The sequence below is a fragment of the Penicillium hordei genome (assembly GCF_028827395.1).
Source record: "Penicillium hordei strain IBT 12815 chromosome Unknown utg000006l_segment0_segment0, whole genome shotgun sequence".
NCBI lineage: Eukaryota > Fungi > Ascomycota > Eurotiomycetes > Eurotiales > Aspergillaceae > Penicillium > Penicillium hordei.
The window spans coordinates 144951-158737 of NW_026623147.1; the positions used below are offsets into that span (position 1 = coordinate 144951).

General features: G+C 48.8%; 7 protein-coding genes across 7 annotated transcripts; 4 read left to right on the forward strand and 3 right to left on the reverse strand.

Annotated features, from left to right (window-relative positions):
* Positions 1 to 1034: 1034 nt before the first annotated feature.
* Positions 1035 to 3948, reverse strand: N7537_010760 (MCM DNA helicase complex subunit MCM2; the record flags this gene model as incomplete). Its single annotated transcript, XM_056901814.1, has 5 exons — positions 1035 to 1131; positions 1190 to 1359; positions 1416 to 3724; positions 3784 to 3893; positions 3944 to 3948. The coding sequence occupies 5 exons, from the start codon at positions 3946 to 3948 to the stop codon at positions 1035 to 1037; spliced, it is 2691 nt and encodes an 896-aa protein (XP_056747101.1).
* Positions 3949 to 4575: 627 nt separating this feature from the next.
* Positions 4576 to 4944, forward strand: N7537_010761 (uncharacterized protein; the record flags this gene model as incomplete). Its single annotated transcript, XM_056901815.1, has 1 exon — positions 4576 to 4944. The coding sequence occupies one exon, from the start codon at positions 4576 to 4578 to the stop codon at positions 4942 to 4944; it is 369 nt and encodes a 122-aa protein (XP_056747102.1).
* A 40-nt stretch (positions 4945 to 4984) lies between these two features.
* On the forward strand, positions 4985 to 5494 carry N7537_010762 (uncharacterized protein; the record flags this gene model as incomplete). Its single annotated transcript, XM_056901816.1, has 3 exons — positions 4985 to 5064; positions 5287 to 5351; positions 5400 to 5494. 3 exons carry the CDS (start codon positions 4985 to 4987, stop codon positions 5492 to 5494), a joined length of 240 nt encoding a protein of 79 aa, XP_056747103.1.
* A 306-nt stretch (positions 5495 to 5800) lies between these two features.
* Positions 5801 to 6055, reverse strand: N7537_010763 (Major facilitator superfamily domain general substrate transporter; the record flags this gene model as incomplete). The annotated part of the gene is made up of 1 exon (XM_056901817.1): positions 5801 to 6055. One exon carries the CDS (start codon positions 6053 to 6055, stop codon positions 5801 to 5803), a length of 255 nt encoding a protein of 84 aa, XP_056747104.1.
* Positions 6056 to 7422: 1367 nt separating this feature from the next.
* N7537_010764 (putative metaphase-anaphase transition protein (Mlo2)) lies at positions 7423 to 9123 on the forward strand (the record flags this gene model as incomplete). Its single annotated transcript, XM_056901818.1, has 3 exons — positions 7423 to 7511; positions 7576 to 7630; positions 7693 to 9123. The coding sequence occupies 3 exons, from the start codon at positions 7423 to 7425 to the stop codon at positions 9121 to 9123; spliced, it is 1575 nt and encodes a 524-aa protein (XP_056747105.1).
* Positions 9124 to 9618: 495 nt separating this feature from the next.
* Positions 9619 to 11249, reverse strand: ssn3 (cyclin-dependent serine/threonine protein kinase SSN3; the record flags this gene model as incomplete). The annotated part of the gene is made up of 3 exons (XM_056901819.1): positions 9619 to 10687; positions 10742 to 10895; positions 11159 to 11249. 3 exons carry the CDS (start codon positions 11247 to 11249, stop codon positions 9619 to 9621), a joined length of 1314 nt encoding a protein of 437 aa, XP_056747106.1.
* Positions 11250 to 11694: 445 nt separating this feature from the next.
* Positions 11695 to 13211, forward strand: N7537_010766 (putative MFS glucose transporter; the record flags this gene model as incomplete). The annotated part of the gene is made up of 2 exons (XM_056901820.1): positions 11695 to 11793; positions 11850 to 13211. 2 exons carry the CDS (start codon positions 11695 to 11697, stop codon positions 13209 to 13211), a joined length of 1461 nt encoding a protein of 486 aa, XP_056747107.1.
* Between the last annotated feature and the right edge of the window lie 576 nt (positions 13212 to 13787).

A 13787-nucleotide genomic window follows, 5' to 3' on the forward strand; every position in this document is an offset into this window, starting at 1 on the left:
ACCAAGAATAGCCAACACCAGGAATGACTTGGCATGATTGATGTCATCTTCTATTCCTGGAATGTGGACAGAGAGGTTACTTTCAATATCTCTAGATCTCACATGTTCTAGAGGGATCTAGAGCCCATCTGCCGAGAGAGAAGGACACAGTCTGAATGGAGTACCAGCGGTTCTTGTGGATCCTGAATATGAAGGTTATGGTCAATGGCTGGTGACTGGTGCCTGGATATGATCAATTCAAATGATACGTTGCTTTATTTGCATATAACACCTCGCATTTCAATGATTATATACCCTCCAGAGAGTCTAGCTGGTTGTAGATAGATATCGAACATTCCTCGGCTTGGAATGCGATCTCAGACGAGGTCATAACCCGAAGAGAGAGAGAGATATATATATATATATATATAAATATCAATTGAACTATCTAGTAACTATATTATTCATTGGACGGTAAAAACTATGTAGATATGTTCAACCCTAGCTACCTCAATGAAATAGGTATCTCATGTCCACGACTACGTTGTACTGCCGCGTGTCACCCGACCCGCAGCCCTAGGGCTCGATGTAATATTGGGCTGTGCCCGGATGTGGACGGAGATGTCTATTTTAGTCTACACACAAGCTAAGTAAGATATATAAGAGTTTATGTGTGCAAAAAAAAAAGAAAATCAAGCATTGGGTGTTATAATGCATCAGGTATATATATATAGGCTTATCAATCTAGATGTGATCATAACTCAAAATGCCGTGTTCTAGAGAGAAGCGAGTTTAACCCGGCGTGTGCTTTCAAGAAACCACAGAGAACTAATGGTGGACAGTGCAGCCGGCTACATTAAAATTCAAGTTGACCTCAAATATGTAAACTCGAAATATCATTCATTGGTTTTCCATTCATTACCGTATCATGGCCCAATTGGAAAACGGAACCCTGTCATAAACGCCACACATAAAATGCAAACAAGATGGTATAAGACACAAAAGAAACCATGCAACCTGGGCACCCCCAGCCCTCCTTTTTTTTAGAAGGCTGTTTAATGGGTGGTGGACTGAGCCCGTGGCAGGTGAGGGTTTGATACGGGGATGCCCGCGCGACGCTTGGATTGGGGCTTGGGTCTGGAGAGTGTATATCTGAGGGGTAGACATTAGTACAAGATTCCACTAGATTCAAGGATTGAAAGAAACATACTTGGCAAATGCACGCGAAAGTGCCTTCTTGCAGCTGACCTTTTGGCTGCCGATGAACGAATCCACAGTAACAGCGATGGCACGGTCAATATCCAGTGAGGAGCAGTACTCTGACAAGCGCATCTTGCAGAAAGATTCTGCAATACGCATAATGGCTTCAAGGTGACGAATCTAGAAGTTTAGAGTAAGAAATATGTCGATGTATGGAAAGTGGAAAGATAACTTACTGTGATGGGGTACGCTCCAGTAGCCAGAGACTCGCGGCGCATGTCTGCGAAGAGACGGGCAACCTTGTCCTGGTCGATCTGATAAAGCTTGGGGTGGCAACGCTCTCGGGCATACATAATGTACTTCCGCAGGAGCTCCTGCGGGATCTCGCCCTCCTTCTCCTCTTCGGCTCTTTGCTTCTCTGCCACGCGTTTGGCGATCTCCTCCTGTGATGGAGGAAGTCTCTGGCCGTCTCTGTTGATGCGGTAACCCTCATTGTCAATGAGATGGCCGTCAGTATCAACCAAGTCGCCCTTTTCGTTCCGGAGGGGACGGGCCGGGTTGGAACGGTGGTGTGACTCGATCACGAAATTGGCCAATCGCTCATCCTCGGCAGGATCAACCAGATCACGCACCACGCAGAGAATATCGAAACGAGACAGGATAGGATCCGTCAAGTCGACATTCTCCGAGAAGGGGATTGAGCTGTTGTACCGACCACCCTTGGGGTTAGCGGCAGACACGACAGCACACCGAGCCTGCAGTGTTGTCACAATACCGGCCTTGGAGATGGAAATGGTTTGCTGTTCCATGGCCTCGTGAATAGATGTCCGATCTTGGTCATTCATCTTGTCAAACTCATCGATAAGACAAGTACCCCGATCAGCCAACACAAGCGCACCACCTTCCAACGTCCATTCGCTAGTGAGAGGATCGCGGCGGACACTGGCCGTGAGACCAACGGCACTAGCACCCTGACCAGTGGCAAACACGGCACGGTGAGCGGTCTTCTCAACGAACTTGAGGACCTGAGACTTGGCGGTACCGGGGTCACCAAGAAGAAGGACGTTGATATCACCACGAATGTTCATCTTGCCTTGGGCCTGCTTGCTAACACCACCAAAGAGCGAAAGCGCAACAGCAGTCTTGACGTCTTGGTGGCCGTAAATACTAGGAGCCATAGAGCGAACAATCTTGTCCACAATATCGGGGTCACGGGAGAGGGCGCGAATTTCGCGCTCATCCTCTTCTGTCAGGTTGAAACCAGCCAGCTGGTCATGTGCCTTGACCACATGGTTTGCCTCAATGACGGTGGCGAAAACAGGGAAGCCGTTTTTGTTGTTCAGTTGGGCATCGTAGCTGTTGCGGTAAACGCCGGTGATCTCAATCTCATCACCGGGTTTGGCAGTGTCGATCAGATCGGCAAGCAAAACGACCTCACGCTGCCGCGGCAGACGACCTGCGGGAACCGAGCCGGGTGACTCCTGCAAAGTCAACTTCTGGTAGTTGCGGTAGACTGTCTTTTCCGAATTGACAGTGAAGGGACCACGCGACTGGCAGTTCTGACAGAACGAGATCTTCACCTCCGCACTAGCTTCTTGCTGGAATGGACCCAAGGTGATACCACACTTCTGACAGAGGAACATGACATACTTCAACTGTGGGAAGACACCGGTTCGACGGGTAACGACACCACTGACACGGATGAGGCAGTTGAGGTGCGACTGGCGCAGCTGGCGCAGGGTGTAAATGATGGGCACATCAGTGATGCGGACGTGGATCTCGTTGTGAATATCGTGATATTGTGGGTAGTGGAACAGAGTAACGTCGAGTGCAACCTGATCAAATACCTTCAGGACTTCGGTGGGCTCGTTGGCGAGGAAGTATGACAGAGCTGCCTTGGTCTCGCTGAGGTGGGCGTAGGACACTTCGAGTGAAGCGGAGTTCACCTCACCCAAAGTCTTGATTCGGTTACCGTAAACAGACTGACCGGTGGGGTCAATGAACTCTGTCAGGAAGGCCTTGAATTCACGGTAGATGGAGCGGAGGACCTGGGGCTGGGTCACCCAATCCGTAATGTTGGCTGCCTTCACATCTGCCAGTTCCTCCAATGACAGCTCTTCCATGCCCTCGTCGGCCATGTCAATATCTTCACGGTCCTCGTCATAATGGTGTCTGCGTCGTCGTGGTTGGCGTGAGAGGTCCAATTCCATATCGTCATCATCTTGTAAAAAGGCGGCAGGCATGCGGCGCCGACGTGCCAGTTCACGATCTCTTTGGTTCAGGCGAGCATCTAGCTGCCGACGAGTTCCGGCATCAATTTCATCATGGTCTTCGTCGTCATCAATGTATCCTTCATTTTCATAGCGATCTTGCGCTGCGTCGCGATAATCCCGCTCGAAGTTGTCGCCGAACAGGTCAATTCCATCCTCATCTTCAGCCAATTCATCAATATCATCAATGTCTTGCACGAGACCTCTATCCTCATCCTCATCTTCATCCCCCATGTCAAAGGGGATCGGGGGAGGGGATGAGCCCAAAGCGGTGGCTGCACATAACCGTTATCAGTTTTATATTGATACAGCCCGGACAAATAAGCAAACATACGACTGGATGGAGGCAATGGCGCCGGGGAGGACATGTCATCCTCTCTGTCTCTCTTACGAGTGTTGGCCCCTCGGCCACGGTTTGCGGCCGAGTCGCTGGCTCGGAGCGGACTGTAGTGCATTAGCTTTTTGAATGCAGAAAATTCAGGAGGCACACTCACTCCATTGTGTGGGGTACTTCAACTACGAAAATTCAAAGGAAAAAAATGGACAATAGCCAGGAAATTATGAGTATGGATAAGTGGTGTGTATGTTTCGGGGGGTTTTTTTTTCCCTCGAATGTGTGGTAGCGTGGTTGATAGAATGAAGGGAGGGAGAAGGGGCGGCAAAGTCGAGTTGTGCAGCAAGTCGCGTGTTGGACGCGACGCGTTTCAATTAAACCCTGATTAGGAAGGTGGATCACAGCTTCCTTCACACACTACCTTCCTGGTTTCTTTTCACTCCGTATTTCACACCTTTTTTTTGACAATGCTGGAGAAATATAGTAGAAATTGAGATGTAAAAAAAAAAATCGAAACCCCATCTACAGCAAAAAAAAAACTGAAACCGCAAAAAGTCAATGATCGACGCAGGGATCGAACCTGCGACCTTCTGTGAAGCTCCAACATATGAAATGTAAGACAGACGCCTTAACCACTTGGCCAGTCGATCATGAAGGATGAAGGTTTTTAATAAGTACGAATTGTCGAGGCAATCATTTTCTATCGGTTTTGGCACAAGGTGTGACCGTTTTATGAGATCGATGTACACCATATCCCTTCAGTTACGAAGCTTTTAACCGAAACATATATGGATGGACCCACCACTCCAGGGAAACACGCCGTTGCGACAGCTCCACGCAGATATCACCAAGATAGCTGCAAAGGCTATAGTTGATGAAAGCATTCCTCTCGTGGAGTGGGGATTGCAGGTACAGTACACATATCTCCAACGCATCCTGGTAAGTCGCTGGCAGAAAGAGAGTGAAGAGGAATGGAACCTGCGTCGGGTAGATTTTGCTGTAGATTTCTGTTGTCACGAAGGATCTCGACCCGAATCGTATCGTGATCATGAAAACCGGGCTATTACTCCGGGACAACTTGAAGCCGGACACCTGGAGCAGCAGTTTTCGGACACTGGGGTCTGCATTAACGAGGATACCAAATACCAACGTCCTAGTTAAAATCAGCTTGAGGCGCCAAAGGTTGAAGAGATACTACACCATGGCGACAGTTGCCGCGAGTGAGAGCAGTCGCAATATCCTTGGCTGTTGCATCGATGTGGTCAAAAGGCACTTGCCCAGGTGTGTTTGCTCCATGACTGAGGTAGTATGGCCAGCGAGAGATGGGGTAAGAACAAATTGAACTAAAGTTACTTAGAGGGAAGGTATCACGGTAATTTCAACAGGAAACTTTCCTATTATGTACTAATAGTGTTGGGGGTTTGATGTCTTTTCTAATGTCTTCCTAATGTCTTTCTGGTATCCTTTTCACATGTATTTCTAATTTCCAGGGTTTTCTCATAGCTTTGCTCGGAGATTTGGCCCCGATATTATGACTCGTGCTCCCACAAGAGCTAATACTCCCACTAGTAAGGCTGCTCCTGCCTATATTTCCCTAGCCAGATAGCCACCTCCAGTGCGCTCTACCAACGCCCCAGCCACAGATGGGTTAGTTAAGGGCCCGAAGCTTAATGGAGAGCGATATGCCAACTCGGGTGCCTATCTTGTCTAGGTCCTTGGTGAGTAAAGGAATAGTGCCACCAAACAAGGCCATAGCCGCCGCTGATGCCAGTCCATAAAACACAGAAAATATATATAGTTCGGCCACAGTATGAACGGCGGCCTAGCATAACATCAGAATATATAGTCCCTGAGCCAGAAAGATCTGCCAGTATTCTATGGCCAGACTTGTCATAAAGGTCCCAATAACCAACAGCAGCCCACCTAGGACTACCACTGACCTTGTCAATCCAGCATCTGTCGCGTGGCCAGAGAGCGTCGAGATGAACAAAAGACAGAAGACCTGGAAGCCACCGATTCATGAAATACCGGAGGGGGCTTGTGGTAGCGCAGAGTCATAGTAGTTTTGGAACACGCCGAAACTGGAGGCGTAGCCCAAAGTTAGGGCTACGTCGAGGTGTCCCGCAACGACCTGAACCCAGACATGAAATCCGCCATCGAGAGGTGATGGAAGTGGTGAATTTGGCCTATCTCTCGTGAGAGCATCAGTTGTCTGGGTACTGTTCTCCTTCTCTTTGCCAGTCTCAATTACCTCGGACGCATAGGCTGGCATCTTTCCAGACAATAGTTGGCAAGCCAAGGAGAAACTGCTCTCAGTAGAAAGGAAAGAAAAGCACGCCCAAGAAGGACAGATTAACTCGAATGATATGGATACATGAGAAAACTTTGGAAGGGAGAGAAAAGAAAGAGTGGAGCTCCCAGAGCCCAACATCCGAGCTGGTTAGAAATAAATGGATGATCCCTGTCATTTCGTGTACTGCTTATTGGAGCAGTCTATAGTTCTTATCAGAATAGGCATATTCTAGAATCCAATATGTTTGCACTCTCGTAGGAATTGAGTTATGTGCCAAGGTAAGTGATGGCCTTATAAACTAAGTAATATTGGGAATTAACAGGAAAATCTAAAGGGCTAATCTTCCCGCGAAGTGGATAATATACAGCCTTGAACAAGTTAATGTTTGGATTTCAAATCAAACGTATCTCTAGGGCTACTACAACATATGTACTAGTACAATACATCTTTGCACCCATAGGGTAGTGGAGTGGGTGTGGATACATACCACGCCCTGTACATCCCGCAAATCTCAGTTTGACTTTGATTAGTCGCATATTGCAGCCATGGAGTACGCTATAAGCCACTTACAATATGGAAATACTTACATTATTTTTCATATGGGAAGGGCCTGCTTCAAGACAGCAGCAGATGCAAGGTCGAGTATCTGCGGAGTACTCCATGAAAGCTTCTCGGCGGATCAAGTACAATATCTGTTCTCGATTATAGAAACACGGTCGAGTAATTTCTTCTCGGTCATTGACTCTAAATTTGAGCAGCATATTTCGATTTATACGACCTGAATACTCTGCTTGCAGCCATCGCAGTGTGGTTTCGAGATCCCAATCGGTAGGCCGACGTTGACCGTTGATATCGTAATCCCGGTGCTGGTAGAGCGACTGGTATCAACAGCCAGGATCCACCTGTATGTATAAGGTGCTTGTTCGACCTTAGAGGAAACCCATGAGGGGATCGTATGTAGTACTATGTGGAGACGGATATCGTTGTTTATAATAAGCGGTGTAGGACGGCAAGTAACATGAATCATTTTAGGAATAAGGTGGTTCGACTGCTAAAAATTTCCCTTTGGTCTCACTTTACTGTGATTATGATGGCACATTAAACTGAAATTTGTTACTAAATGGAGGACATTCTAATATTGTTGGGATGATATTGGAAAAATACAACATACCCCGTGTATCTAGACCGCCCTGCTTTTGTTGGAATCTGCCGGCAGAAACTTTAAGTTATGTCGCGACTCCATCTCGTCGCGTCTTTATCTAACGAAGCGCTTCGACACTCATGACTCTTAGGCCATTCGCTATTTGCCAATTCCTACGATAAGGACACAGATAAACATCCCAACAATGGACCCCACGCACTCGGTTGTTGCTAAGATCGCCGAGGATGCCCGTAGTGAGAGCATGGGCTCCCAGAATTCCCAGACCGCGAAAGAGTATGACGCATTCCCCCAATACTTCCCTCACATTAGGAAAACGATCATACTAACTCATTTTTAGGTTTATTGAGTCCCAGCTTCAACTAGAGGCAGATGCGCGCGAGGCTCTTCCTTATGTGAGTATCTGGACAAAGCAGATGGCGCGCGACTTGTTCCACAGCTGACCTATTGACTTTAGGCCTTTGACTCTTGCACATATGACCTTGGGCCATTGCGACAGGTCCTCTTTGCGTGTCTCACCTGCAATCCTCCTCCTACCGACTCCAACGAATTCTACACTGCCGCTGCCGTGTGTTACTCGTGCTCGATCGCTTGTCACGGCGAGCATACTCTAGTCGAGCTCTTCAACAAGCGCAACTTTGTCTGCGACTGTGGAACCACCCGTTTACCATCATCTTCTTGCTGCACACTTCGTGAAGACCCGGCAACCGGCAAGAAGGGCGTGCACTCCCAAAAGGCTGCAGCAGGCAACGCATACAACCATAATTTTCGCAATCAGTTCTGTGGCTGCGGCGAACAGTACGATGCGTATTCGGAAAAGGGAACAATGTACCAGTGTCTGGGACTTGGCACCGTCGAGACCGGAGGCTGCGGCGAGGACTGGTGGCACCCGGAGTGTCTCATCGGCTTGTCGCGTGATTGGAACAAGGCTGCCCCCAAGGTCAGTGGACATGGCGGCGGTGATGCCACCAAAGACGCTCCAGCAGAGGACGAAGAAGATATACTCCCACCTGGGTTTCCCGCGGAGGATGATTTCGACCATCTGATCTGCTTCAAATGCATCGATTCTAACCCCTGGATTAAGCCCTATGCGGGCACTCCTGGTTTCTTGCCGCCAGTTTTCCGGGAAGGTGGGCTCAAGAAGGTCTCAAATGTGGCCGAGGATCTCTCTGTACCAGCCACTGAGCCCAAGGAGATCGAACCTAAGGACCAGGAGAAGACCGAACACTCAAAAAAGCGCAAGGCAGATGACGAGGGCACCATTGAAGGAGAGCGTGTTACCAAGCGAACTAAAGAAGAAGAAGAAGAGGTTTCTGTCGAGGAACAGCCATCGAAGGCCGTGAAGGAAGAGGAGCCCACCAAGAAAGAAAGTGATGCTTCTAAAAAGCCATCCGCCCCCAAGCACACGGAGCTCCCCAAGTCCACTCCAGTGGAATCGTTCTCCCTCTTCGCCTTGGATGATTTTCATGGTCAGCTGTGCCGATGCGCAGAGTGCTTCCCCAAGCTGGTTCCCCACCCCCAGCTTCGCGAAGAAGAGGATACATATGAGCCTCCCATGTCTGACGACGGCCAGGCAAATGGTGCCGCCAGTGTCGGGACGGGCAGCATCTACGATCGTGGCGAAGCAGCACTCAACAACATGGATCGGGTGCGTGCCATCGAGGGCGCAATGGCATACAACCATCTGCGTGACAAACTTAAGGTGTTCCTGCAGCCCTTCGCTGAGAGTGGGCAGGCTGTCAGCGCGGAAGATATTAAAGGCTACTTCGAGGCGCTGCGTGGTGACGAGCAGGGCATCAAAGATGCCGCTAACCACGCTTCTACCGTGGGCGGTGACGGCAAGGATGATACCAGCGGAGACAAGCGACATGAACAGAATGGTGAGTGACTATTAATCCCTTGTCTGATTTTCTGACAATGATCACTGACTTTTCGCTTTGATGGCAGGGTACTGATTATCTTTTTACGCAATCCTTTTCATCCTTTCGGCGTTATCATCATTGGGTGCTATCTGGGGGTTCTTCGGGGATGGTTCAACATGTACGATATTTTGCGAATATGGGATTAGGAACTGGGAAATGACGGGAGGCATAAGTACAAATGGCGCATTCTATGCAATTGAAATGATTAGTATCTGACAGAGTTCGAATGACTCCTTTAATTGGGCGTTAAACCCACGTTCATACAAAATACATAGTGGTCTTGTAGTCCTCTAGGGCTAAATGGCCAACCAAATCCCGCGTAAATCATCATGATGCAATTTCCCTAGTTACTGTAACGCTAACACCGAATTAAATGTATGATGTGGGTGGATATCATGGCCAGCCTGTCCACACGCCGCAAAATATGATCAACACAGATATGCAGCAAGCAAATGAAAAGATTACTCCTTGAGGCGCTTGGAAGCTCTCATCAACGAATCATCCGGCAGTCCACTCCGTTTGGTGCCAGGAAGACTGCCGGTACGAATATCATTGTCATCCTGGGTGACCCGACGGTGTGGGTATTTGCCCTCGATACCCTCGAAGCAGTTACCGCTGATGGCGCCGCCATTGGTGAAGTACGGGTGCTCAAGGGCTTGCTCAGCGGTAAGCCGTTTTGACGGGTCATATTCAAGCATACGCGACAGAAGATCGAAACCATCTGCACCGGGGGTGCCGGCACCGGAGGTGGAAGTGTATCCACCGTTTTTCAAACAGCTTTGGTACCAGCCTTCAAGATTAGAGCCGCGATGGAAATGTGAAGGTTGGCGGTGGAGCACCAGGGACTGGAGTTGTGAATATTCGGGCATGGAGGCTAGACCTGGCCAGGATTCTTTGCGGGGAAGACCGAGGATTTCGACAATCTTCATCATTTGGTTGCGCTGGAAGGGGACTGTTTTCTTGCTGTCCATTTTGGCTTCTTCACCTTTGAAGATTGGGCGTAGCGAGAGCAATTCGGCGAAAATGCATCCTATTGCCCACATATCGACGGCAGGAGTATAGTGCCGACTTCCCATGAGCAGCTCGGGTGCACGGTACCATATTGTGACGACGACTTTGTCGCCCGAGAATAGGGAGTTGAGTGGCTTGTAGAACAGACGCGCTAGCCCCAAGTCGCCGATGCGAATAGCACCGCTTGAAGTGACGAGGATATTGGCTGGTTTTAAATCACGATGCAAGACCCAGTTGGTATGCAGATAGAGCAGTCCATTCAACAACTGGAACATGATAGACCGGACCATGGTTGCTGGAATAGCATGTCGCTGAGGCTGGGTGTGATGATGAATGATCTGCAGCAAATCATGCTCTGTATATTCAAATACCATGAATATGCATTTGTCCTCCAGAATGATCTCTTCTAGTTGGACGACATTGGCATGTGAGAGTTCAGTGCACAATGCCATTTCACGGATAGCCGACTGCGACAGACCCGTGTACTGGATCGTTTCGCCTTCCTTGTCGGGCTTGAATCTGGGTGAGGTTAGAATGAAGAAGAAATCGAATGTTGGAGGGAAAGCCTTTTACTTCTTGATTGCAAACTCCCCTTTTTTGCCATTCTTGCCGACAGCCTTGTACACTCGGCCATAGGTACCGCTGCTGATGAAGCCTACTATATTATATCGATCTCGGACCCGGACTTTGCTGGTATAACCACCGGGTCTTCTTGATTCAATGGCATCTGTATAACCCCCCGGTCAGCATATTCCGGTTGCCAGATTGAGGATCGAATGTGTTGGCCAGGGTCGATTCAAATTGTCAACTAGCACCACAGAAACAACATCATCACAAAAAGAATCAAAGGGAAAGAGTTACCACGAGAATAGAATCCTCCAGAATTCAAGAAAGGGAAACCTTTTCCAAACATGATGGAAAGACAGGAAGAGACAAGGCGTTATACCAAGGAATCACGAGTAACCAGATTCAAGGAAGATATATAATTACCATCGACAGTAGCCTGGAGACTCCGTTTCAAGTTACCGACTCTGGTTCGCGAGAGAGAGCCGGAGGAAGAGGGCGGGTTTGTCAGACTCATTTGTGGATCAGGATGGGCCGATGATGTTGTCACTCCATTGGTGGAGAGACACCCTTCTCCACGGTTTCCAGTTCTTTGAATATAAAAAAGGATTGAAAGATCAGAAGAGAGATATTTTCAAGGTATTGTCTGAATTGTACAATGCGATAAGTTCAGCCGAGTCAACGCTTAGTCAGATCACATGTCGGATCTACGGAAGGTTGCAGCTTCAACAACTTGTAGCTTTCAACTATTCAACTGGTTCAGGTCATTTCTGAATCGTGGAGGAGAACCTACGAACCAAATTCAATGTGAAATTTGGCCACCTAGGCAGACATTTCTCGTCTGACCAATTTAACCTCAGATCATCTTATCTTTATCGGCAAACGTCATCTTAAGCTCCGGATCTCTTAACGTACCTTGAATCCGTCCCAAGGTCGTCGATTGGCCTAGAATTTGTCTCACAATGGTTTTGGGCGCATCAACCCAGTCGAGGGTTACACCATACCTAATATATCTCGTGTTTGTTGTCACGCTTGGCCCGCTTCAATTTGGTTTCCATCTGGTACGATATCACCTGCTCTATGTTCGTCGAACATTACTGATACGCAGTTTACCTAGGCAGAGCTCAATGCCCCCAAAGCTGTGATAACATGTGAACGTCAAGGGATTCATTCTGCAGATATCACTTTTCATGGTCTACCGCAATGCTTCCCTATGACCCCATCGCAATTCGGCCTCGTCTCTTCGATCTACACGCTCGGTGGCTTACTTGGAGCCTTGCTGGCAGGACCTGTCGCGACAAAGTACGGACGTCTACTTGCATTACGAGTGACCACATTGTTCTTTATTCTGGGGCCCGTGGCAGAGACACTTGCACCGGCGATTCCTATCTTAAGTCTTGGTAGATTCCTCTCTGGAATTGGCTCTGGTGCTGCAATCGTGGTTGGGCCTATCTACATTTCAGAAACCGCTCCTCCCAGTGCTCGAGGCCTCTTTGGTGCCTTCACCCAGATTATGACCAATGTCGGTATTCTGTTGACCCAATCTCTGGGATATTTCTGGAGCGAAGCAAGCCTCTGGAGACTCATACTGGCTGTGGCTGGTATCGTCGGTGCTCTGGAACTTCTGGGGCTTTTCTTGGTACCAGAAAGTCCTTCGTGGCTCGCGGAACACGGAAAGATCAGTCAGGCACGCCGGGTCCTGCAGCGGATCCGTGGTCGGGATGCCGATATTGAAGCGGAGATTGCGAGCTGGAGGACCACAGATGCCCCTGTATCTGGCGAGGAAGAATCCTTGCTCTCTCCATCTGGTGACAGGACGCCTCAGAAGCCTGCTGTCACGTTTATGCAAGTTGTCAAAGATCCCTACTACCGCCCAGCTATTATTGCTGTGGTTGGCGTGATGGTCGCTCAGCAACTCACCGGGATGAACAGTATTGTTATGTACAGCGTGTCCTTATTACAAAGCATCTTACCCACGACTGCTGCGCTACTCACGGTAATGATATCTGCGGTTAATCTCGTGATCACGCTGGCGTGCTCTCCACTGCCCGATCGCATTGGCCGAAAGTTGTGCCTGATGCTGAGCATCTGCGGTATGGGCTGCAGTTCTGTACTTCTCGCGATAAGTATCTATATCAGCGCTAAGATCTTGACGGCGATTGCTGCCTTACTTTTTGTGGCATGTTTTGCGGTCGGACTGGGCCCGGTCCCCTTCATCCTGGCCTCCGAGCTTGTGGGACCCGAGGCTGTCGGCGCGGCACAAAGCTGGGCGCTGGGCGCCAACTGGATCGCAACCTTTGTGGTGGCACAATTCTTCCCAGTGCTCGATGATGCTCTCGGTGGTCGTGGACAGGTATACTGGGTGTTTGCGGCTATGGCCGGGTTACTTGGGTTCTTCATCTATCAATTTGTGCCGGAAACCAAAGGCAAAGCTAATGCCGACGAAGTTTGGGGACGAACAGACCGACGACAAGACTGACTTTAGATCTATCCTTTTCTACAACATTCATGCCACCATAATTTCCAAAGCATGGCTACGATATAGTAGAATAGTATGATGCGGGGTACTGCATACATTCGTGCGGCTTACGGAGTACATTGCATACAGGGGTTTTTTTTAAAAGAAATCAAAAGAGATACATGTATATTCAGGGCATCGCCAAGTACATATGTACACAATAGGCATCCATTTTTCCTATTTCACCCTGTAATAACTTGCGGTGTGGGGTTTTTCTTGATATCGACCCCCCAGTCGCCAATTGCCCCCAATTCGTAGTGTTTCTTCCACTTTTCCCCTCAAGTTTCTCTACATTTCCATTGAGATCGTATGATCTTTAACCCCTACTTGAACCAATCCCTGCGTTTGAAAGGGAACTTTGGAAATTACAGTGGGTAAATCCGTTTCTTGGCCTGTGATCGACCCGGAGCACAACCAGCGGATCGTCGATCAACGTCTGGGGTCTTTTAGGACGTCAACAATTGTGTTGACCAGGGGGGCCAAGCCACCCGCCCAACACTTTTTTGGTCTTCTTTCTTTTCTCTTTTTTCCTTTCCT